General features: G+C 33.6%; 1 protein-coding gene across 2 annotated transcripts in view; it reads left to right on the top strand.

The window, feature by feature from the left end:
* Positions 1-19,709, top strand: part of LOC105321354 (anaphase-promoting complex subunit 1) — a 101,142-nt gene extending 81,433 nt beyond the window's left edge. The window contains exons 45-55 of one of the 2 annotated variants that reach the window (XM_066086811.1): positions 2,253-2,370; positions 5,229-5,306; positions 5,569-5,636; positions 8,379-8,454; positions 11,368-11,403; positions 11,504-11,566; positions 12,011-12,094; positions 15,235-15,330; positions 17,293-17,482; positions 17,814-17,945; positions 19,512-19,709. In XM_066086811.1, coding sequence (XP_065942883.1) covers positions 2,253-2,370; positions 5,229-5,306; positions 5,569-5,636; positions 8,379-8,454; positions 11,368-11,403; positions 11,504-11,566; positions 12,011-12,094; positions 15,235-15,330; positions 17,293-17,482; positions 17,814-17,945; positions 19,512-19,606 — 1,036 coding nt within the window. In that variant the 3' untranslated portion in view covers positions 19,607-19,709. The remainder of the gene's footprint in view (positions 1-2,252; positions 2,371-5,228; positions 5,307-5,568; positions 5,637-8,378; positions 8,455-11,367; positions 11,404-11,503; positions 11,567-12,010; positions 12,095-15,234; positions 15,331-17,292; positions 17,483-17,813; positions 17,946-19,511) is intronic. The other variant, XM_066086812.1, reaches the window with a different exon arrangement.
* The last annotated feature ends 4,030 nt before the right edge of the window (positions 19,710-23,739 follow it).

Genomic DNA, 23,739 nt, shown 5'->3' with positions numbered 1-23,739 from the left:
TACAAATTATTATTTCATTAAATCAATGTCATAATCAATTTTGTATACGAGTTATGAATCGAAATTTCTGAGTAAGAGTTATCAATCTTCTGCTTCACTTCTTTGAAGCCAAAGTGAAAGTAAGCAGTTCAAATCAACAACTTGATATTTTTTGGATTTAGATCTAGTACAGGTAAAGAAAATGTAGTTTTTGCAGTAAGTGAGGGTTAGTAGAATGTGGTCTTCTCATTAACATAACTATATATTGCTAAATCATGCATCCCTACACACAATAACTCATGTCGCGAGGGGATCGATGCTCCGCTTAGCGGTGCCCTTGTTAAATTTACAGTAATGTCGGCCAAAGTGTCTCTCCTATTGACTTTAACTAACCTCTCTAATTTTCTGTAATTGCAGGGCGTAATTTTTTTTTTAGGTCTGCCACTTCTGCAATGATTTTCTATTTCATTATGCAGTAAATAACGTTTAATAAAGCTACTCACAGTACTGTGGGATCTCTAATAATCAACTGATTTCAGTTATTGAAGTTCCTCTCTCAAAAATAGCAATGATTATGGTAACTGCTAGTAGGGGGCCTTGGACCCTATCGGTATGAATAAATGGAAGGAGCGTCTAAGTGAACTAAAGACATTAGTAAAAGTTTCAAATATCCATCTCTTATGGTTTCAGAGGACGTTTCTTACACAAAGGGCATTAACTCTGAAAGTTTTGGGAGTTTTTAGAAACAGGGTCATCTGGTACCATAACTTTTAATTACCAATTGCATTAATTTTAAATTGTTAAGTTTTGATAACCCTAATAACAAATCAAAGTACTGAAGTACACACAGGAGTTGATTTTATCGATTATTGTTCATTTTAAAATCAAAGATATGTTACTTTGCTTGGCAAGTAGTTTATAATCTGTCTTTGAATTACGCACATTTTTATAATATGAATTCTCGGACTTTTCTGACAAGAATTTTGAGAAAAACCCTGTATATATCGTGTTGTGTAATGATTAAAGATATAATTGGTTCCATCAAACTATATATAAGTAATCGTAATAATCTAAAAATTGTATGGATCCAAGCAATAATGAACTCTAGTCTCGTTCAACCAGATGCTCAGCTGTCACCGTTTATCTCCAACAAGCAAGAGAAATGCACACCAGGTCACGTGATAGCTTGATGACATGACCTCTAAATATAAAATGACTCTCTGCTTGTCGGAGATTTACAGAGACAGCCGATGGTTGAACGAGACTTTATTGAACTCTGGCGTATGAATACATATCTAATTGTTCGTACTATTTAACATCTGACTATTTTTAAGGTATTCATAAATAAGTTTCTTAAAAAGCAATGCTTCAAGATACATTTCATCGAATTTATCGATTATTTTCAAGAACTAAATCTTGTCAGCGGTGATGATTTGTGCTTAGGTCCAAACACTGTTTCACTTTCGATATGCCAGAGTAACTGCATAGGAGAGTTGATAAAAATCAACTCCCAAAAAGTCATCTCGAGATAAATAGAAAAAGAAGAAGATTTAGTAGACTATGTGTTCTCAAACAATTAGAGGTCTTTCCTCCTCATTATTAGTCCCCTACCGGTTTTCACCGGAGGGGACTATAGCTTTCCTCTGCATCCGTCAGTCCGCCTGTCCGTCCGTCTGTCTGTCCCACTTCAGTTTTCCACACTTTTTTTCTTTATGCGTTTGAGGAATAATATGAAATTTGCTGAGCAGCTTCAAAATGTCAAACTGCAGATCAAGTTTACACTTTTGTAGCGTCTGGTTGACATATTTTCGAGAAAATTAATTTTTTTTATTCCAATTTTTTAATGTTCGGGTTCGATATTCTGCATAACAGTGCATTGCTTTCACAATTTCCACAAACCGGTAGGGGACGTGTATTGCTAATGCAATACTCTCAGAATGCTTGTTGTTTATGTTTAAAGTTATTTTGTTTCAATAGAATTAATAAAATATTTTTTTTGCATTACTTCATAAAAAAGTCATAAAAACTAGTATGTAAATTTTTTGTTTAACCTCCTTGACCTTGGACCTTTATGTAATTTTGACTGATCAAGGTCAACCTTTCAATTTGAAATGGTCTGATGGTCCTACAGTGTAAGGTTCAAAAGTTGTAAGTGAAACTTTCAGGGGCGATAACTGCTTTAACATGATATCAAATCCATTTTATATGAATAGATTGAAACATTTAAGAGGCAGGATGCAATATTTCATTTTTTTATTTGTATATGCATACAGATATCATTTGCAAGCCTTTCGTCATCTATATGTACTGGCCACTGAAGCTAGGGTGGTGCTTCCAAGAGATGTAGATTCGGGAGAACCTTGTTACGTACCTCTGGAAATCAGATTCAAAGTAAGGCATATAATATTTCTATTATAAGGGTTTCGGCTACTGTTATTAATTGCATGTGTTTATCAACCCCACAACATCTGAAATTTTAGCTCACCTGATCTGACAGCTGTTAGCACCTTTTGTCTGTTTGTCTGTCTGTCCATCTGTAAACTTTTTACATTATTGACTTCTCGAGAATCACAGGGCCAATTTCAACCAAACTTGGCATAAATCATCCTTTGGGTGTCAAGTTTGTTTTAACAAAGGGTTATGTCCTCTCTTAAATGGAAATAATAAAGAATACCATAATGTGGCATGTATAACACACACTTTTTCAGCCAAAATTTGATCAAAAGTAGGGGGTGCATGTTGTACATAGGACTAAAATTTTACCCCATTTTTTCAAACCATGATTCTTGATACCACGGGAGTAGTGACTGCCGATATAGCCTGTTATGCAAGTTGTGTGAGTGTATACTAAATTAACTGCATCAGAAATACCTTATTCTTAGTTTTATTTCCATGTATTGAAATATATATCCTCTCTCAACACTATTTCTTGCATCAAACGAGTTTAAATAATGCTGTTGTATTTGCCATAATATTACGTATGCAGCCATCTGTTGACTCAGTGCGTTGTTAATGTTTGTTTAACAATTTCCGGTGTCAGAAGCATGCACCTGTCTTGTGTCGGACTTCACAGGGTGTTTTAAAGTGCATAAAGATTAGATTTTATTAAACTTGATTACTTCGTGTCCAGTTATGCAGTTAAACGTTATTGCTTTACATAGACACTGCTAAAAATAAATCGATCATTTGTACGACTTGCTAATGACAATATACGACATACATACATTTCTTCACAATGTTTATTTAACAACAATCAGTGAGTTTGACTATATTTAATCAATTAAATCATTTCTTTTGATGTTCTTTTGGTTTATATCTGCAAACATTATTACTTTTAAGCACTAAGCTCAGTTGCCGTTCTTCTCTACATATGATGATCTTCTACTTCTTGTTGTATAAGAAACTCTTAACAAAGTGTTTAATGATATTTGATAGCGCCCATGTAAATCATGCCATCCTTTTTAAGTAAAATTGTAAGAACTTTGACTAATATCGCTTGGGCCATGTTACCCCGATCACGAAATGCAGTAAGCGCTTGGGTTATGAAATTATCATTAAACATCGATAGTTATAAGGAAAAATAGCAGCCGTCAATTTTCATCGCTATGAAATGTTCCAATCACAAAATTAAAGAAATTGCGCATTGATTATAAAATTATCATGAAACATCGATAGTTTGGAGGGAAATGGCGGCCGTTGATTTCTGAATTTTTTGGGTGCATGTTATACATAGGACCTGCTGTTTTTTGCAATTTTTTGGTCAACTTTGGGGGTGCGTATTATACACGAGTGCATATTATACATGATACATTACGGTAATTAAAAACTTTTGGGCAATTTTTAAAAGTCTTTTGCTGACATAAACTATTTGGCCAGCTGAACCTTGTGTTGAAGCATTCTCTGATAGTGTAGATTCAAATCGTGATTCCCAGGGGTAGGGTAGAGTCACAATGGGGGCTAAATTTTTACATTGGGATGAATAGAAAAAAAAATTAAATCCTCTCAAAAACCATTTTGCCTAGAAAATCTGAAATTTGTGTGGGATCCTTAGTGTAGTGTAGATTTAATTAAGTTCATGATCATGATCTTTTGTGGAAAATGGTCACAATATAGAGGTTTAATATTTATACAGGGATATATAGATATATTTGACTAGATAAGCTGTGGTGGTGTTGTTTCGCACTTTTGTGCCATTGTTGAAAGTCTTCTTTACTATATTTTTTAATTGATCGTTTCATTAAAGTGACAAGGTGACTCAAAAAGGATGTTTAACTTTTTGATGATGATGACAAATAAGAAATATATGAAATTTCATCATAAGAAAGGTTTCTTGCATTATAAGTCATCACCTATCCTCTACAAGTCATTAAAACTCATCCGAAAATACACATATAAACAAATTGAGTTGTTTTGGACATTGATTTGAGTGTCATGTGATTGCGATTGCTGTCTTAAAATAGTTACAGTGGGACAGACACACTGAAAAAAGAATTTAAATTTTACTTTATTCGATGTGTGTAGTGCATCTTCTGAACAGACATAAGGTTACAATGAGAGGGCGCTGGCTTATGATATATGCTACGCTGCAGTAGCCCCTCTCAGTTGCGTGGCTATGAAACGGAAGGAAACTCAATATTTATGTGTTGGTCCAGCACTTAATTCTATTTTTTTAAGCTTTATACCGGTAATTTGATTTATTTACTTTTGAACACCATAATCTTTTTTGATTTAAAGTTTATCTTTACATATGCTATTTTAAATATGTAGAAATTGTGTAAAAATGCGATATATGGTAAATTATGGGTTTGTGCATCACCATGTCTCTTTAAAAAGTTTTAGCTTATAATAATTTGTAAATATTTTAGCTTTGGACACAAACAAAACACTATACATGTAATTAGCACCTTGAGTAGGGGTATGCCAGCTTTGGGTATGCCATTGACACTATTATAAATACAAGTGCTTCTGAGGGAGTAATTCGTTAAATGATTACCCAGTATTTATTTCTGTTTTAATAAATTAATTAGTGTTCCTAACTTTGTAACTTTTTATACAGAGAAAAATCTAAACTGATGTCCATAATGATGACCCAAAAAACTATTTTTGGTAAATGATGCAAATTTACTGCTTATTGTTAGGCCATAGAAAATTCATACTTAGATCCAATGTAATTAACCCTTTTTACAATATGCCCCTAAAGAAAGCCATGTGTTTTGGTTGTAAGTAAATAATACATTTTTTTATTGTAGGACACGGCAGATTACTGTGGGGAAGTTTTCAGGACTTCAGCTCCTACACTTCTTCCTGAGTTAGATAAAATTGAAGAGGTGAGAGGACTTCAATTCTTTGTTTTGATATTTCATGAAATCACAATAACCAACACAAATTGCAAATCCAGGGACTGGGTTATGAAATATGGAATCGAAACTTAATGCAGACCAAGCAGTATTTCTATCTAAATGTTTTAAACAATAAAATGCTTTCTTTGGGGATTCATTGTTTTTAGCAGGATAATGTTGCCCAGGTAAGCAATTTGGCCCATTTTACTGTTGCTCAATAAATATATGCTGACTACATCATCTTTTGCAGGTTAAAATATTGGGACCAAGGTATTGGCCTATAACATTTCATATTGACAAGAATTGGAGTACCCTAAAGTAAGTTAATTCGTTCTCAGGAAAAATGAGGAAGTTAGAATGAAATGGTTTTTAGCTCACCTGAGCTGAACGCTCAAGTGAGCTATTCTGATCACATCTGTCGTCCGTCCGTCTGTCCGTAAACTTTTCACATTTTCAACATCTTCTCAAGAACTACTGGGCCAATTTCAACCAAACTTGGCACAAATCATCCTTAGGCAAAGGGGATTCAAAGTTGTGAAAATTAAGGGCCACATTCGTTTTCAAGGGGAGATAATTAGAAATTAATGAAAAAATTCGAGAAATTTTCAAAATCTTCTTCTCAAGAACCAGAAAGCCAGGAAAGCTGAAACTTGTGTGGAAGCATCCTCAGGTAGTGTAGATTGAAATTTGTGAAATTCATGAACCCCGGGTGTAGGCTGGGGCCACAATGGGGGGTCGAAGTTTTACATAGGAATATATAGAGTAAATCTTTAAAAATCTTCTTCTCAGAAACTAAACAGCCAGGAAAGCTGAAACTTGTGTGGAAGCATCCTCAGGTAGTGTAGATTCAAAGTTGTGAAATTCATGACCCCCGGTGGTAGGGTGGGGCCACAATGGGGGGTCGAAGTTTTACATAGAAATATAGAGTAAATCTTTAAAAATCTTCTTCTCAGAAACTAAACAGCCTGGAAAGCTGAAACTTGTGTGGAAGCATCCTCAGGTAGTGTAGATTCAAAGTTGTGAAATTCATGACCCCCGGTGGTAGGGTGGGGCCACAATGGGGGGTCGAAGTTTTACATAGGAATATATAGAGTAAATCTTTAAAAATCTTCTTCTCAGAAACTAATCAGCCAGGAAAGTTGAAATTTGTGTGGAAGCATCCTCAGGTAGTGTTGATTCAAAGTTGTGAAAATCATGACCCCTGGGGATAGGGTGGGGCCACAATTGGGGGGTTTAAAATTTTACATAGGAATATATAGAGTAAATCTTTAAAAATCTTCTTCTCAGAAACTAATCAGCCAGGAAAGTTGAAACTTGTGTGGAAGCATCCTCAGGTAGTGTTGATTCAAAGTTGTGAAAATCATGACCCCTGGTGGTAGGGTGGGGCCACAATGGGGGGTCGAAGTTTTACAGAGGAATATATAGAGTAAATATTTAAAAATCTTCTTCTCAGAAACTAATCAGCCAAGAAAGCTGAAACTTGTGTGGAAGCATCCTCAGGTAGTGTAGATTCAAAGTTGTGAAAATCATGACCCCTGGGGGTAGGGTGAGGCCACATTGGGGGGGGGGTTAAAATTTTACATAGGAATATATAGAGTAAATGTTTAAAAATCTTCTTCTCAGAAACTAATCAGCGAGGAAAGCTGAAACTTGTGTGGAAGCATCCTCAGGTAGTGTTGATTCAAAGTTGTGAAAATCCTGACCCCTGGGGGTAGGGTGAGGCCACATTGGAGGGGGGGGTGTTAAAGTTTTACATAGGAATATAGAGTAAATCTTTAAAAATCTTCTTCTCAGAAACTAATCAGCAAGATGATTCTTTATAATTGTTAAGACTTTGTCTCCAGGACAATTCTTCGGCCTCACAAGAAGGTTCAGAGTTTGATGTAGCTGAATATCCCATATATAAACAATTGTAAAGGATCTTTTTGAGAACTGCAATACTCAACATGTGATATGACTAAAATTGAAGCAGGCAGCTATTTTTTCATTAGAATCTTTTTGTATTACTGTTTTGAGTTATTGCCCTTGATTTATTGATTTTTGATTATTTTAATTAATGCATCCACTGTTAACCAATTATTGTGATGATTATTTTTATACAATAATAAATATTCAATGTATATAAGTTGTTCTGCATAAGTAGTTTTGGGTTAGGCCGGATTAGTTTGTTTATTTTTGATTTCCAAATTTTAGATACTATGAATTATTTTAGGCCGGCACATATATAGGGACAGTGTCTATTGCATTATCATGAGTAACAGTTTGGGGTTAAACTTGAACAGGTACGGATAGATTGAGTGTGTGGACATCCCTGCTCTATCTAATCTTCGTGTTTTTCTAACCTAGACAGAGTATGCTGTCATCCCTGCCCTGTATTACATTAATACAAGTGTGCGGTCATACCTGCTTGTATTGGTGGTGGTTGCGGCGGAGCACTACTGTATGGTCATCCCTGCTGGTGTTCTGGCCTTTCTAGCGCAAGTGTGCGGCACTCCCTGCGTTAGGTTGAGCTGTTGGCGCAAGTGTGCGGTCATCCCTGCTTGCGTTATCTCTGCTTGCGTTAACGTTGGTACCTGTTGAGTTGCGTAGGTGTGCAGTCATCCCTGCCTGCGTAACGTTGAGTCCCTATGTATGTGCAGGAGCGGTGATTAAAGTCTGCTCTTGTAAATATTGGCAGCAATCAGGGCTTTCCGAGTTCCAAGGGGGGAAAATGGATTTTATTTATACAGGATCTACATGTATTTTTATTGTACATTGTCCAGATTGTTTGTACTATGACTCCATTAAGCTGATTTTATCATACCTATTGTTCCTCAGGTGAGCGATGTGGCCCATGGGCCTCTTGGTTTTTTTTAATTTCATGAATGTATTTCTAGACATTTCTATTCTATAGTAAAGGACATGGAATTGATTTCTAGCATAACTGCTGACTTGAATTCACATATCATACTGTAAAAATTCCATTGACTCCTTTTTAGCAGTTAGATTACAGCCGCAGCAGTCATTCAATTGACTGGGTTTTTCATTACCATTTTATGTAAAAGACTTCTATTTTTTTAGTCTGCTCCTGAAGAAAAATGGAATCTTGTTTGTGAAGCAGAGAGCTGGGTACTTGTCATATGTGTTGGATCCAAAGGTATTTATGATACGTTATCAGACTGAGTGTTGTATCTAGTATATACTCAGTGTTTGAATCTCTTCAAAATAAATCCTAGCCTGACATCCAGGGCTGACAGCTAGCAAAATTGTCAGCCTGTCCAAAGATTTACACACCCTGAGAAAACAGAAGTCAGATTTTTCATTTTGTATACAAGACACAAGGGAAACATTAAGACTTACAGGCCCAGTTGATTTGCTAAATCACTCACTTAACTTTACAATATTTATACCCCCGCTCCGAAGGAGAGGGGGTATACTGTTTTACCCTTGTGTGTCTGTCTGTCCGTCTGTCCGTCCGTAACAAAAATTTCTGTCACATTTATCTCAGCAACTATTTATCGCAGATGCATGAAATTTTAACACAGTGTTTGTTAAGGCATGCAATATCGTGGGATATATTTTTGTACCAATCGCACGTCAACTTCCTGTTAAATGACGACTTTGCTTATTTTTTAACCAAAATTTTCAAACAAATTTTCGTCAAAGATTTCTCAGCAACTATTTATTGCAGATGCTTGAAATTTTAACACAGTGTTTGTTAAGGCATGCCATATCGTGGGATATATTTTTGTACCAATCAGACGTCAACTTCCTGTTAAATGACGACTTTGCTTATTTTTTAGCCAAAATTTTCAAACAAATTTTCGTCAAAGATTTCTCAGCAACTGTTTATTGCAGATGCTTGAAATTTTAAGACAATATTTGTATAGGCATGCCATATTGTGGGATATATTTTTGTACCAATCGGGTGTCAACTTCCTGTTAAATGACGACTTTGTTTATTTTTAGCCAACATTTTCAAACAAATTTTCGTCAAAGATTTCTCAGCAGCTATTTATCGCAGATGCTTGAAATTTTAACACACTATTTGTTTTGGCATGCCATATTGTGGGATATATTTTTGTATCAATCGGACGTCAACTTCCTGTTAAATAATGACTTTGTTTATTTTTTGCCAAAATTTTCAAACAAATTTTCGTCAAAGATTTCTCAGCAGCTATTTATCGGAGATGCTTGAAATTTTTACACAGTGTTTGTTTAGGCATGCTATATTGTGGGATATATTTCTGTACCAATCGGATGCCAGCTTTCTGTTAAATGTCGACTTTGCTTATTTTGCATATTCACATCAGAGCGGGGGTATCACTAGTGAGCATTGGCTCACAGATATCTTGTTCTAGTATCAACACATACTAGAATATTCAAACTCCATATTTCAGAAGAAAACAATGTTTTGTGTATGTTTGTTTCAACATGAATTCTATTTTGTTTTATATTGTTTTTTAGAGCCCCGCTCTGTGGGCGCCCTATAGTGATCAGTCTGTCCATCCATCTGTCCTTCCGTTCATCCATCCTTCTGTCCATTTGTCCATCCAAGATCTCTTGTCTGAAGCCTATCTTCTCTCCTCTTGGCTAAATCTGGCTCATACTTCACCCAGAGTGCTTTTAAGTAAAGGATATGGAGTGATCTTGAAACATGTTTCTCAGTTGAAGCTGAAGGTCATAGAAGAATTATATGAAAAATCCTTGTTCGGAGCATTTTTTCTCTCTCCTTGGTCCGATTTGGCTCAAACTTTACTCACAGAGTGCCTATTGATCAAAGTTGTGCATTAACCTTGCATGAAGTTTGTAGGTCAAGGGTCAAGGTTATATTGGATTGCGCAAATATTATTTTTTCAGAGCATATATACTCTCCAAAAGGGTATACAGTGACATTGAACCAAGTTTCAAGGTCAAATGTGAAAGTCATAGCAGAATTGTATGAAAAAACCTTGTCCAGGGCACATCTTTTCTCCCTTTCGTCCAATCTGGATTATACTTCACTCACAGAGTGCTTACGATCAAAGTGTGTGCAGTGACCTTAAATGATGTTTGTAGGTCAAGTGTCAAGGTCATATTGGATCACGCAAAATTCTTTTTTCAGAGCAAGTACATACTCTCTACTTGGCCCTATTTGGCTCCTACTTCACATGAACAGAGCTTTTTGGTTAATGGTGAGCAGTGACTTTATAATTTGAACCAAGTCAATCTGAAGGTCATTGCAGATCTCTTTATGGTCAGTTTTAGATCATAAATTATTTCCTTTTGCTTAATTTTGCTCAGGTTGAACAAAAATGTTTGTATGTAAGGGATAATGAGATGGAATTAAATGTTTAATGCCAACTGGAAAATTTCTAAGTTTTAGGTCACTGTCAAAGTAAAACTCTTTGAAATGCTTTCATCCTATTGTCCATTATTTAAGTGGGGTCTTTTGAGATGGTCACCATCTCAATATTGTCTAGTTTTTTTTTCGCTTCATAGTCAAAAAAAGAGTAGTATTTACACAAAGTCGAAAGATTGCTCCTCACCTCATATCAAAATCAGCAAGAAATAAGTTTATAAAAAGGTCAATCTAGTTAAGCAGTTATGAGAATAAGATTCAGATTTTCAAAAAAAAAAAAAAAATTGAAATTTTCAAAACCATTTGGTCAGAAAAACTGAAACTTGTATTGAAGCATCCTCATGTAGTATAGATTCAAGTTTGTTCAAAACTTGATCCCTGTGGATAAGTCGGAGCCTCAATGGTGGTGAATTTTTACATATATAGGAATAAATAGAGAAAACTCTTTAAAAATCTTGTTCTCAGAAACCAGTTGGCCAAAAAATTGAGTTAAATCATGTTCAATTCATAACTTCAGAATATGTTGTGAAAAATTTGAAAATCAAGATGAATTCTATTACGGTAGTTTGTTTAGATATTTTATATTTGATACAAACTCTTACACCCATAAGGCTTATGTTATATTTACAAGTATGATGATACTCCAATGTGATTGTTACAATCACATGCCAATATTAAAGAAACCTACAGGATATTTACCTAATTTTAAAAATATATTTTTCGGTAAAGATTTGTTTGCCAAAGTTGCCAAAAACTTATATGAAGGTAAGATTTTTCTAGAATTTGGGCATGAAATTGGCAACAAAATCAACAATACGTGCCACTTTTATTCTGATCAAATAAATCCAGTTCAATTTTGTTGTAGGGATACAGAAGTGTATTAGCGAAATCACTGACAAGTGACCACTCCAGCCATACATCTGTTAAGGTACATTGTTAACCCGCAGATATAACAGATATGTTAAAAAATTATGGTTAAGCTACCAATAATAGGAGCAAAAAACCAGGTGATTAGAAAGACAGTCACTGTGGTAACCAACTTAATACAGTAAGATAAATCATTTTAATCACCAGCCCAGACATTTTGTCAATGTTTACCAATTAAATACGGCATATGCTCTCGCATATATAATGTAATCTGTCTGTTTGAGAATAAAGTTGTTAAGATAAACATGTAGAGACATAAAAATTTGTAGATCAGGAAATTTAAGGGAATCAATATTTACATACTTTTAAGTGTGTATTTCTTGATTGATGATGATGCAATTAGATGAATAATTTTATGTTAATATTTTGACCAGTTTCTGTTTGTTAAGACATATACATGTAATGATCTCTGCTACTTATAATCTATGTCATGATATTTTTGTAGCCTGATGTCATCAAAGCTTTTACCACTGATCCTGTTATATCATCAATGGCAGATTATTTCCTGATGGGAAAGGATGATTGTCAGGTATTTATATACAAAGATGGTCTCCTCCTGATTGTGAGGTGACAACTGTGATATGGTTGATAGTTTCAACTTCTAAAATTTTTAACATAGAAAACAAAAAATAATCTGTGTTGAAATGACAAACAAAAACCACCCAACAGACACCCAGATAAAGTATTATTTTAAAAAGTTTATTTTTGTAATGAAAGTTCACATTAATGATAATGTTATGTACACAAGTTCAAGCAGTTGAAGGTTTGCATCGACCATGTGTAAGCACTAGAGGTGATATCTCTGTTTACTTCCTACAGTATGCACATAGTGTTTCCCTAATTGTTCTCCTTGAATAGTTCTGGGGCTGTTGACCTGAACTTAACAATACCTGGTGATACATGAAAAGGTTCTTTTATGAAACCTATCTATGATCCTACTCTAGGACCAATGTCAGGGATAGGTTCCCAATGAGGATCCTCTTAATGATCCTATGATATTACCAATGTCAATATAAGGCTCTTTTGTGGGTCCTCTTTATGATCCTACTCAAAAACAAATGTCAGAAAGGGGTTCCATTATGTATCCTGTCAATGATCCTAATCCATGACCAATGTCTCGAAAAGGTTCCCATGTGGATCCTCTCCATGATCCTACTGTATACTAATGTCGAGAAAAGGTTTCCATGTGGATCCTCTCCATGATCCTACTGTATACTAATGTCGAGAAAAGGTTTCCTTGTGGATACTCTTGATGATCCTACCTGGTACTCTATTACCAATGTCAGGAAAAGGTTCCCATGCCGATCCTTTCTATGATCCTACTCCATAACCATTATCAGGATAACGTTCTCTTATGGATCCTCTTATATGATCCTACTCTATGACCAATGCCAGGATTCAACCATTGTTATCCCCTCATGCAACTTATATATATAGCATTGCTGCTGCAAAAAAAAAACATCAAAAATTTCGGAAACAGGTTATATCATACTGGTCTATTTTTACATGGATAAGAGTAAGTCCTGGATAGCTCAGTAGGTTAAAGCGCTGACTATGTCACACATGATGTTTTTGTGCCCTGGTTTGATTCCATCTGTGAGCATACTTTTTCTATTTTAAATACTGGTATTCAATCTTCTTCCGTTAATGCACATTTGTTCTTTGAATTAAAGATATCGATGGAAAAAGTATATACTTTAGTACCTCACTAAATGTAAAAGCAATCTATCGGAACTATACCCTATCGTAAGCATGCTTTGTTTGAGGACAAGAACCATTCACTCCGAGTTACTTAAGACATGTATGCATAGTATCATAAGATGCAATATTATATTCTAGCTATATTACTTATTGATTAAAATTGTATGTTACAATACCATATTAAATTAACGTTTGATTGTCAAACAATTTTTAACCGGGTTTTCCAACGGAAAAATCCAGTTATTTAAATGGTGAAAATGGCGGGCGGGTGGGTGGGCGGCTGCCAAAAGGGTACCCTCATTGTACGGATAACTCCTCCTACAGTTTTCAAGATAGGAAGTTGTTCTTTTGCAGATCAATTGTACATATATCAGAGGTGTGCATATTGCTAGGATTTTGATTTCCGATAATTTATTGAAAAAATACCAGCTTTTGAACTTTGTCATTTTTTGGCAAAATGTTGCATATACATGTAGGGTACTCCATTTCACTGGATAAGGGTTGACATGGATTATGGATACAGTTTACATAAAAGAAAACCCGGTTTGCTGTCACATTGACAGCTTTTCACTTGTTAACATATGACATTGTGTCAAACCACACTACAGTATCCATGAATATCCAAGAATAGACAAAGATCATTAACAATGATTTTCATATAATATGATAAAGGTGGTCTCATAAAGGTGATGCCCTGTCTCAGTGAGCTTTGTAATTTGTGATTACCTATGTTTATTTCTTACAAGAGAATGATTTTACTGTAAGTGCCTTAAAGGTCAGTTACATGTAGCTTCAGAACTGTAGCACTTCAGAAAAATGTTGATAGATCTTTAGTTCTACACACATAGGTGAGTTATGGCAACATACAAAAATATGCACATGAAATTTTGAAATAAAATATTTTATTAAACTTAAGTCAAATCACATTTAACATATGGAAATAGTTTACACATATTGTTAACTTTTACATTATCAAACAAATATGCCACTTGATATAATTATACTTTCATGTTAAATACTGAAATCTGATTGATTTAGACGCAGTTGATAAACCGTTCTATTACCCTCATCGTTAGCAACACACTTAGCAACGGGTAACACAACAAATTGTTACATGCGCATAATTTATGCGCGTACGGTTCGCCGTAGAATTCACGTCATTTCTATATAAAAGCAATATAAAAATTCTCTAAAATTAAGACATTCAGTATAATAAAATAAATAGTGCCTGTTTGGGAGGATAACAGTTGAAATTGACACCCCTCGAAAACCATTGTCAACCTCCGCTTCGCGTCTGTTGACAATGGTTTCCTCGGGTGTCAATTTCAACTGTTACCCTCCCAAACAGGCACTATTTATATAATGTCAAAAATACATGCTATTCAATGAATAAAAATATGCATGGCTTAAGGGCAAAGCGGTTGAAATTTACAGGGGAATTTGATATAAAGTAATGTAAAAAAGTAAGATAATGCATATAATCACTACACAAATCCTATACAAAGATCAATGTAATCAGAAATATTACAAGTACATACCTGGCCTAAAAGTCTCATTACTTATAGTACAAAAAAGTCTAAATATTTTTTAAGATTTAATTGCATTGAAACATAATGAAATCATGCAAAAGCAACATTTCCAACAGTTTCGGTTACATTAGATTGTAGATTTCAAGAAAATGAAGAAAAACCAAAATTGTCAAAGGTTGTGGTGGTATTAAAATCTTCAATATAATAATATGTAAAGCTAATGCTTTGGTATTTTGTTTTGGAGATTTGGGCCATATCTCAAGAACCCCATGGTCACTTTTGGTTTTGCAGTTTGGTCAGAATCAAAGGTCAATGACTGGTAAAACTTCATGGTCATTTATTATGTTTAAAAGTGGATGTGCTAGAATAAGAGTTAAGACATTATATTAAAAAAAACACACATTTTTTTTCAAATCAATTATTTTTCTTTTTCTCCCAGAGAAATAGAACTCTTCAGAAGCTGTCATCTATATTGTATTCCTGTGTCACTCAAGAAAAACCAGAAGTGATCTCTACTCATCTTAGACTTGATCAGGTATCAACCTTTAACCCTACTGTTTTTTGTTCCTTCGTTTTGCAGTATGCAATTGTTTTCATGCTAAACTTGAAAACTATCATAGCTGCCATCAAAAAAGAAAATTTGGTACATGTGTATTAATGCGCAAATGCAAGTGCTATTAGATTAATGCTAGTGAATTTTAGTGCATACCCTCTTTTTAGCTCACCTGCGCCAAAGGCTCAAGAGAGGTTTTTTTTAGATATGTATGTGTAAGCAACTGAATTAAGATATTTTTATGAATGTGAAAGATCAGTATAATCCAGAGACATAAATAACAGAGATTGGCAGCTGATTGAAATCTCGCGAAATCCTGTGGTCCCTATTTTAAAGTGTTCCCAGTTTAAATTAGTATATCTTTCTAATAAACAATTATATCGAAATATAAACAGCTAAAACCTATTAGCAAAACATTCAAAATATTATATTTTCATGAGTTTATGTCATATAAACAATATTAAAGAGGAGTTTTAGGAGGCAGTTGGCTACCCGTCGTCCGAGATTTTGACTATGTTTTATAGTTGGCCAATATATTTTCTATATATTAATCCTATTTTTCAATTTTTTGTTTTAAAAATGTCTAAAACCTATGCACACTTTTCATTAAAACAATATACTTTTGGTTTAAGATCATTATCTCAGTTCACTAAAATGTAGTTCTCAAAGAAAGGTTGGTCCCATTCCATTTTTCAACAACAAACACGCTAATGGCAGAGTTACCAATCTCTGTTATTTATGTCTCTGTATAATCTTAGTATTTTTTGCATAAACTTCATAGAGAAAATATGTACTAATGTGAATCATGCTTGGGAAACCTTCAGATTTATTTATGTAAATTGCTCTTGATTAAATTTTATAAGAATATGCCTTATTTTGAGGATGAGGCAAAATGTTTTCACAAAATATGGAGTAAATGAAATATATGTCAAAGCCCAAGCAGGAACTGCAAAGAATAAGACCTATCAAAGGAGTTTTAAAAATAATATGAAGTACCGGTATTATTAATCACCTAGCTGATGCAGTATAATTATATCACTTGCAATGGTAGGAAAGGTATGTCATCTGATTAAGAAGTACATATGACATCACAAAAATGCTTCGAATATAGTGTTGAACATTTTGTCAATTATATTAGATTTAAAGAAATAATCTCCACAAAGTATATTTGTTTTTTAAACAATACCGCTTCCCAGCCATTTTCCGATTCCATTATTTTTCCAGGTACTGTAAATTCCTTATAATACGTGGATACTTAATTCCAAGATCCCGCTGTTTTGTATCAAATTGCGAGAATGTCAAATTGCAAACGCGGAACACTTATCCATATTTTCTATAGTTATCGACTCTCAAAAAATAATTGCAAGGTTTTAAAATCCACAAGGGATGCTTCTGGTGATTTTATGTGGATATAAATTCCTCATGTTAATAAGGAATTTACAGTATTTCTACCCTTTCAAAAATTTTAAGTTGATGGAGACAAAAGAATAGATGTGCATATATGCAGGAAGTTTTTTGCTGATGATTTTTTGCAAGTTATGCACCTCATCAAATTGTGTATTTCATGAGTACCTTACCATTCACTGTGTATATCTTTGTCAAGTAATGGGGTAGCATGGAGTATGTGCATTACTCAAGCTAATTTTTGTAGTAAAATGCAAGATCTTGTTGATAGGTAAATGCTTTAGCACTGATTGACTAAAATCATCAATCATTATGGCATATGAATATTAGAAAATTGCCATTTCTCCTTAAATTGCATTAAAAAGTGTAGTACAGACTCCATCATTGCTTATCTATGTTTCATCCTATATTTCACAAGATTCTCTTTTTATGTAGCTTATCTTGCTAACAAAATTTTCCAATATTCCAATTCCAGTATTCCAAATAAAATTCTATTTGGATGGCATATGTAGTTTTGATACAAATTGGGTTTTTTTCTAGGTCCTAAACCAATCCAACTTTTCATTGACTCACCTTGGGATTAGACAGCTTAAGAATATTCTAGCATATTATAACAGTCCATTCAACTTGGGAAAATTAGAGAATGTTTCCTCCACACAGCTGTTGCAAATGGAATTTCTTTTAGCTCTTAAGTCACAGCTAGAAGATAGGCTGGATAGATGGCAAGCAGGTAAATTTTAGAGACTGACTTAAATGAAATCCTGTGAGAAAGATTTACAAACAAAATTTGTTCTGATGAAGGTTCATTTTTTGACCAATGTAATAAAATTAGAGAAAATGGGAAAAATGTGTAGAATTTTCAATTTGTGTCAGTCATTTTTTGCGATTTAATACTTTCTTACCGAAAATATTACAGCGTATAATTTCTGTATACTCAATAAATCCAGATTTAAAAGAGATTGTGAAAAAAATGTAAACAAGATCATTGTGAAAGTTACTGGATATGCAGTATGAGAACATAAGAGCATTTAAAAGAAATGCTCTTTTCTTTTTAAAATTAGCAAATATGGAGGGAATAGTGAAGTATCTGCAGACAAATGTTGTTGAGAGTTGTGATCTGGTCCTGTTGTCAGCTTATGTCACATGGTACAACATTCCAACACCAGAGGAAATTTCAAAGATAATAGTTGAAGGTAGGTGCCACTGTCATCCATGAATTTACGAATCTTCTTGATGATGTGCTGATGGATTTAGTTGATGTTTTCTGTACAAACCAATGATTATCAAAGCCACAAAATGTCAATTATGTTTTACAGTACTTTTGAACATATCAGACATGTTGACATCAAGATTCTTGATGAAACAAAAACCAACCACTCCAAAAAAATCTCTCTCTCAAACCAAATTCATGGCCCAGGTAAAAAGAAAAACTAAGTGTTAGCTTATTATGTTCATATCCTCTACCTTATAAAATTTATGGTCATGGGTTTAGGCACTTGGATGGGGCCAATATGGTTATATAGTGAAGATGTATTTAATCTTAGAAAATCTTCTTGTCTTCTGCACTTAAGGCATGGTTGTGATGTCCATAAGACTCTCTACTTTGATTGTGAAATTCATGATCCTTTGGTCAGCTGTTCGGGTCAGTTGGTTGGTAGGACCATATTAGCCACACAGTGAAATGTATATTATAGTATATTCTGTACTTTCACAGTCATGGGAAACAAACAAAATGCAATGTCATTATGTGATAATGTCCATAATATCTTCATCTTAAATTGAAATCCAAGGTTCAGGCTATTTATTAAGGGTGTGGCATGATCATGGGCATGCCAAACCTGACCTTAGAGTGAAGATGTATTTTTTTTAGGTCACTTGTTTCACACAGTTAACTTTTTTGCCATTGGTAAACATCAAATAATAAAAGCGGGGGATAACAATCAGAGAAGTCTTAGATAAGTGTAAATCAACGCTACTAATGCAAACATGAGACTCCCTGACATGTCTGTCTATGGACTATGGTACTTGGGTGACCGTCAAGGTTTGTCGGCCTCTTGTTTACTAGTAATTTGTGTGACGGAATTGGGGGAAGCTTCAATATAACAATGACCACCTTGATATAAAATGTGGCCAAAATCAAGTTAATTTTTCTTACACAGTAATACATGTATACAGCTATAAAATTATTTTTCTTCTCAGAAATATGCTTGTAAAAAAATTTGTTCAATTTTTATGCAAGAAAGCTTTTATGAAAAGTTTAATTATATTTATACCATAACCTAATGGGGTCTGAAAGTGGTTTTATGGAGTCATAAAGGTGTACTGTTAATTTAAAAAAAATTATTTGTTATTTTTCCTCTGAAGCCACTGAGATAATCTTGTCTGGAAATTGTATGCATACCGGTAATTAAAAAGGTCAAATAGCTTCAAACAAACAACTCAAGAAACCATGTCCCCAGAACTTACATGCAAGATTTTCTGTGAATAATGAAGCTCTGGTGAAATAAAAAAGGGGGCATAATTGGCTACTTTGGCCAGAGTAACTTTATACAATTATTTTAGCAAATGAACCCATAGGCCTATTATTTTGGAATTGGTACATGTATAAATACAAGTGTTAATTGTTGTATAATAATTTGTAATTTATTAAATCTAATTTGTTGCTTTGATCAAGTCAAATGAAGCTGCTCAATTCAGAAAAATGTTTTATATGTCTCTTGTTTTGTTAATTTTTTTTAATTGTCTGAATTCTACTTCAGGTGGCCCAACCCTTCCAGTCTTATGCTCCACTCTCCCACATTTACCAGTAAACACGGTGATGCAGATTCTCGCTGCTTGGCAGGCTGCAGTATGAAAATGGACTATGTTAAAACTACGATAAAAAACAAAAAACAAAAAAACTGTAAAACCATTTCTTATGCTGATGATAGACGAAATAAAATATAGTATTGAATAAAGTTTTGTTTCCAATGTCATGAAGGAAGAAAGACTGGCATACTCAAAATTTGTTTTATAGCATAATTATATATATGTTTCAGTTATATGATCTCGTCAAATTGAGACTCGGTAAACGAAGTACACCTGGCCATTTTATATATATAAAAAACTTTAATGAATAAAAACACAAAGAGAAAAACATGTTTTACTCTGACTTTGTGATTTAAGTTTTCTATATTTAATACGACCACTGTGACTAGATAGATGGATAGATGGATGGATGGATGTATACACACACAAATACTATCTTCAATAATAATGCATTCATTAAAGCACATAAAAGTCTACAATTCGTCAAACTTTTGTTAAAAGTTATATCTTTGTAGGAGTAACAATTGGCTGTGTATATATCAGCCAATTAGATATCCAAGAATTAAATCAATACAGGCATATTGTACTGAAAACTTACAATTCAATTCTTTATTTCTTTAAGCTTTACAGCTTATCAGTATAACATATGCATAACATGAGGTGGTAGTGTATTTACAGGAGAACTTGTGCACGTACAAATTATAACATATACTATACTTTATGAACACGTTGAGAAAACAGAACAAAAGACTAACAATTATGTAATACAGTTGTCTCTTAATGGTATACTTTTAGAGATGAGTTTGCCAAGATTACAGAGATCTTTAACATTTTCAGTATTAAAAAGTTGAATTAATTTAAACATAGAAGGGTTTTTAGCTCACCTGAGCTGAAAGCTCAAGTGAGCTTTTCTGATCACCCGTTGTCCGTCGTCCGTCTGTCCGGCCGTCTGTCCGTCTGTCTGTCCGTCTGTAAACTTTTTACATTTTGATCTTCTTCTCTAAAACCACTCGGCCAAATTTAACCAAATTTGGCACAAATCATCCTTATAAGAAGGTGAATATAAATTGCAAAAATAAAAGTCCGATCTGTATTCAAAGCGGAGAAAACCTCGAAACTGTAAAAAAAGGGGGGTGCATTTTAAAAAATCTTCTTCTCAAGAACTACTGAGTTAATCTTAACGTAATTTAGCGTAAATCATCCTTAGGGAAAGGAAAATATAAATTGCAAAAATTATACGCGAAGTCTGTTCCAAATTTGAGATAATTGCGAAAATACTAATTAAGAATGGCTCGTTATACAATATATCGTAGACTGGCAATTCATTGCGATAGACTGGTCCTATGACAGGCATCGCCAGTCTACCGCATCTCGAAAACGAGGTTCTTTGTTTGAAGCTGGCAGTTTGTTGTGCAACAGTTCACGTGCGAATATAATCTATGAAACATGGAAATAACATTGGTGCCGATTATTGTGAAGTAAATTGAGGTTAAATATTTCAACGCGTTGTCATTTTCACTTGTGAGGGTGGTTTTAGCTTGTTTTGAATTTTTCGTTTCATTTTGCTTTTTAACCTGGGAAACAATCGCCATGTATTTGAAACATAAACTTCGGTAAATAGGCAGTTGATTGTTTACCTGCAAAAATGATAAAATCTTATGCATTAACAACGTACTAAAGTGCATTTCCCTCTGTTTTTATTGTTTATTAATTTCTAATTGTGTCAACAAGGATCAAACAAGGGAGCGACTTTGAATGAAATAATCGATTTTTGATCGGTAACTTCGCCGGAATTTCCTTTGAAAGAGAATTTGAAGTAGCCATGTATTCCGAGTTCATAATCGTGTAAATTAAATCCAAAGACAATAAAAAGATGTTAATGAATTTGAAAAGACGTTTTCACAGCCTCAGTTAAACCCTGTTGTGATTAATCACCCGCGACTGTCTTATCTTTAGAGGTTATAAATACGGGTGATGCAAACACATATACCGTGCATTGAAAATTACAATCGATAATCATTACATTTCTTGTTGATACTACAATATATAAGAAGGTAACTTGTAATTATTTAATAACTCTGCCAAATTAATGCAAAACCGTTTGTTTACAGTTATCTTTAAAACTAAAAACTGTTGTAATTGGGTCATAGGGTAGGACTATTTTCTCCAAAATACACAGTGCATAAACTGATTTTGTGTCACCTGGTTAACTCAATTACAAAACATTTTATCTATATAATGTATGAATGCATTAAATAAAATGAAATTTAACTAATTGGATAAGTTTTTAAAAGTTGCCTATCATTCTACGACTGACGCTGAAATGTTTGTTGATCTTTGGAATTGTCTTGCTAAACATTATATACTTGTGTACAGAAAAATCAAAAGGATGATGTGCTATAACTACTTTCTGGGGTCCTTTCTCATTTGATAAATTATTTTACATCTGCAACAATTTTGGTATTTTTCAAACGAGTAAATAAAAACTTCTTTTTAACAGTTCTGACACATTATAATTATGAGGATATCCGTGCATTATCATTATTTTAAAGAAAATATTGCAGCAGAAAATCATCTTGGTTTGTAGCCGTTTGTTGTTTTTGAGGGAATATGAAATAATTAATGGGCCTTAGTACAGAACTGATACCTGTATGCCTGACAATACATTAAATTATATAGCTTTTTAACACATCATGTGACAACATTTTCCAGTCAAATGTTTTCATCGATCAAGTGAGTAAGGATATTAAACGTCACACAAGTTTACATCATGTAAACAATTATTTAAGAGAAGACCAATTAAGTTTTTTAATGTAGCCTTAGCAACTTTTGCCACAGAGTTCAAACACTGCGTACTGCTTTCCAGATTAGCTGGCGATTCTCTGTCCGTCAATCTTTGTTAACTTTCACATATGAGATATCAGCTGTGAAAATGAAATGTATCTCATCTGCATGGTATATTCATAGAGCTTGGCATCTTAAATAAACACACACAATATATTCACTTAGATGTGGAAAATGAAAATTACACTAATTTAAGTTCGATATTTTTTTTCAAAAATACCAATATACCAAACAAGAAATATTGCAGGTAAATGGTAACTACCTTTTCCAGTATTTTCATCATTTAAAATAAATATGCATTGCATAGCCTCTAAGATAACATATTAATGAAATAAAATTTAATTGTGTAGATTCAAAATGTTCAAATTATGATTACAATAAAAATAAGGTAGGCCCACAATGGGTGCTGATTTTTTAACTGATATACGTCTTAGGAAATGTATGATTTTTTTTTATCTTAAATGAGCTAATACTGTTCACATATATGCAAAAACTGTAGGAAATAATATACCGGTGTTATATAATTAATATATCACAATATATTTTACACCCCTACACCTTTATAAAATATTGAGTTTTTGGTCAGAAAATTATCATGGTACTTAACTTTGCTAAATATTAAATTTTACAGTTCATAATTATTTAAGGACACACGAGACGCTCCTCAATTTTATATAATTTTCCTTGATAAATTATTCCTTATTTATTAACATTAATAATTAATTCCAAAAAATTCAAGGTTTAATACCAGGCTATTTTTAGAGCTATAATATTTAGAATTTTCCTTAAGATAGCATGCAACATGCATTTGAATGCTTATAAATAAAGTAATAGTATATATTTTCAATTGAACACTTTATATCTAAATAAATAAAGTATCATGTAACAGGAAAATATAATTATGGAATTACTTGGTGGAAATCTTCACATTGTGGAGATAGGAAAAAATAGAAAATAATGGAAGATAGGTCGCGTCTGACCGTAAAGTGTGTTAAGTCAATGTAGTTCGCCATTGTTGCTCAGGTGAGCGATGTGGCCCATGGGCCTCTTGTCATAATAATATTCTTTCATGTATAATCTGCGCAATGTTCTGTATAAAGGACGAAGAAATAAAAAGTGGAATTCATCTTCAACACTAATTTTGCAATGTGGACAAAATCTATTTTCTCTATTTGTGTTATTATATCTACCAGTTTCAATAGCCAGGCGATGTGACGATAATCGTAATTTAGTTATATATTTCTGTAATTTAATGGGAATAGGTTTTCTAAAATAGTAATGAAGATGTATTCCATCGATAAGATATTTGTAAAAAGAACACTTTTTTTGAATTTT

Source organism: Magallana gigas, chromosome 6 (assembly GCF_963853765.1).
Source record: "Magallana gigas chromosome 6, xbMagGiga1.1, whole genome shotgun sequence".
Lineage (NCBI taxonomy): Eukaryota > Metazoa > Mollusca > Bivalvia > Ostreida > Ostreidae > Magallana > Magallana gigas.
The sequence above is the reverse complement of the archived record's forward strand: the minus strand, read 5'-3'. Positions and strand labels throughout refer to the sequence as shown.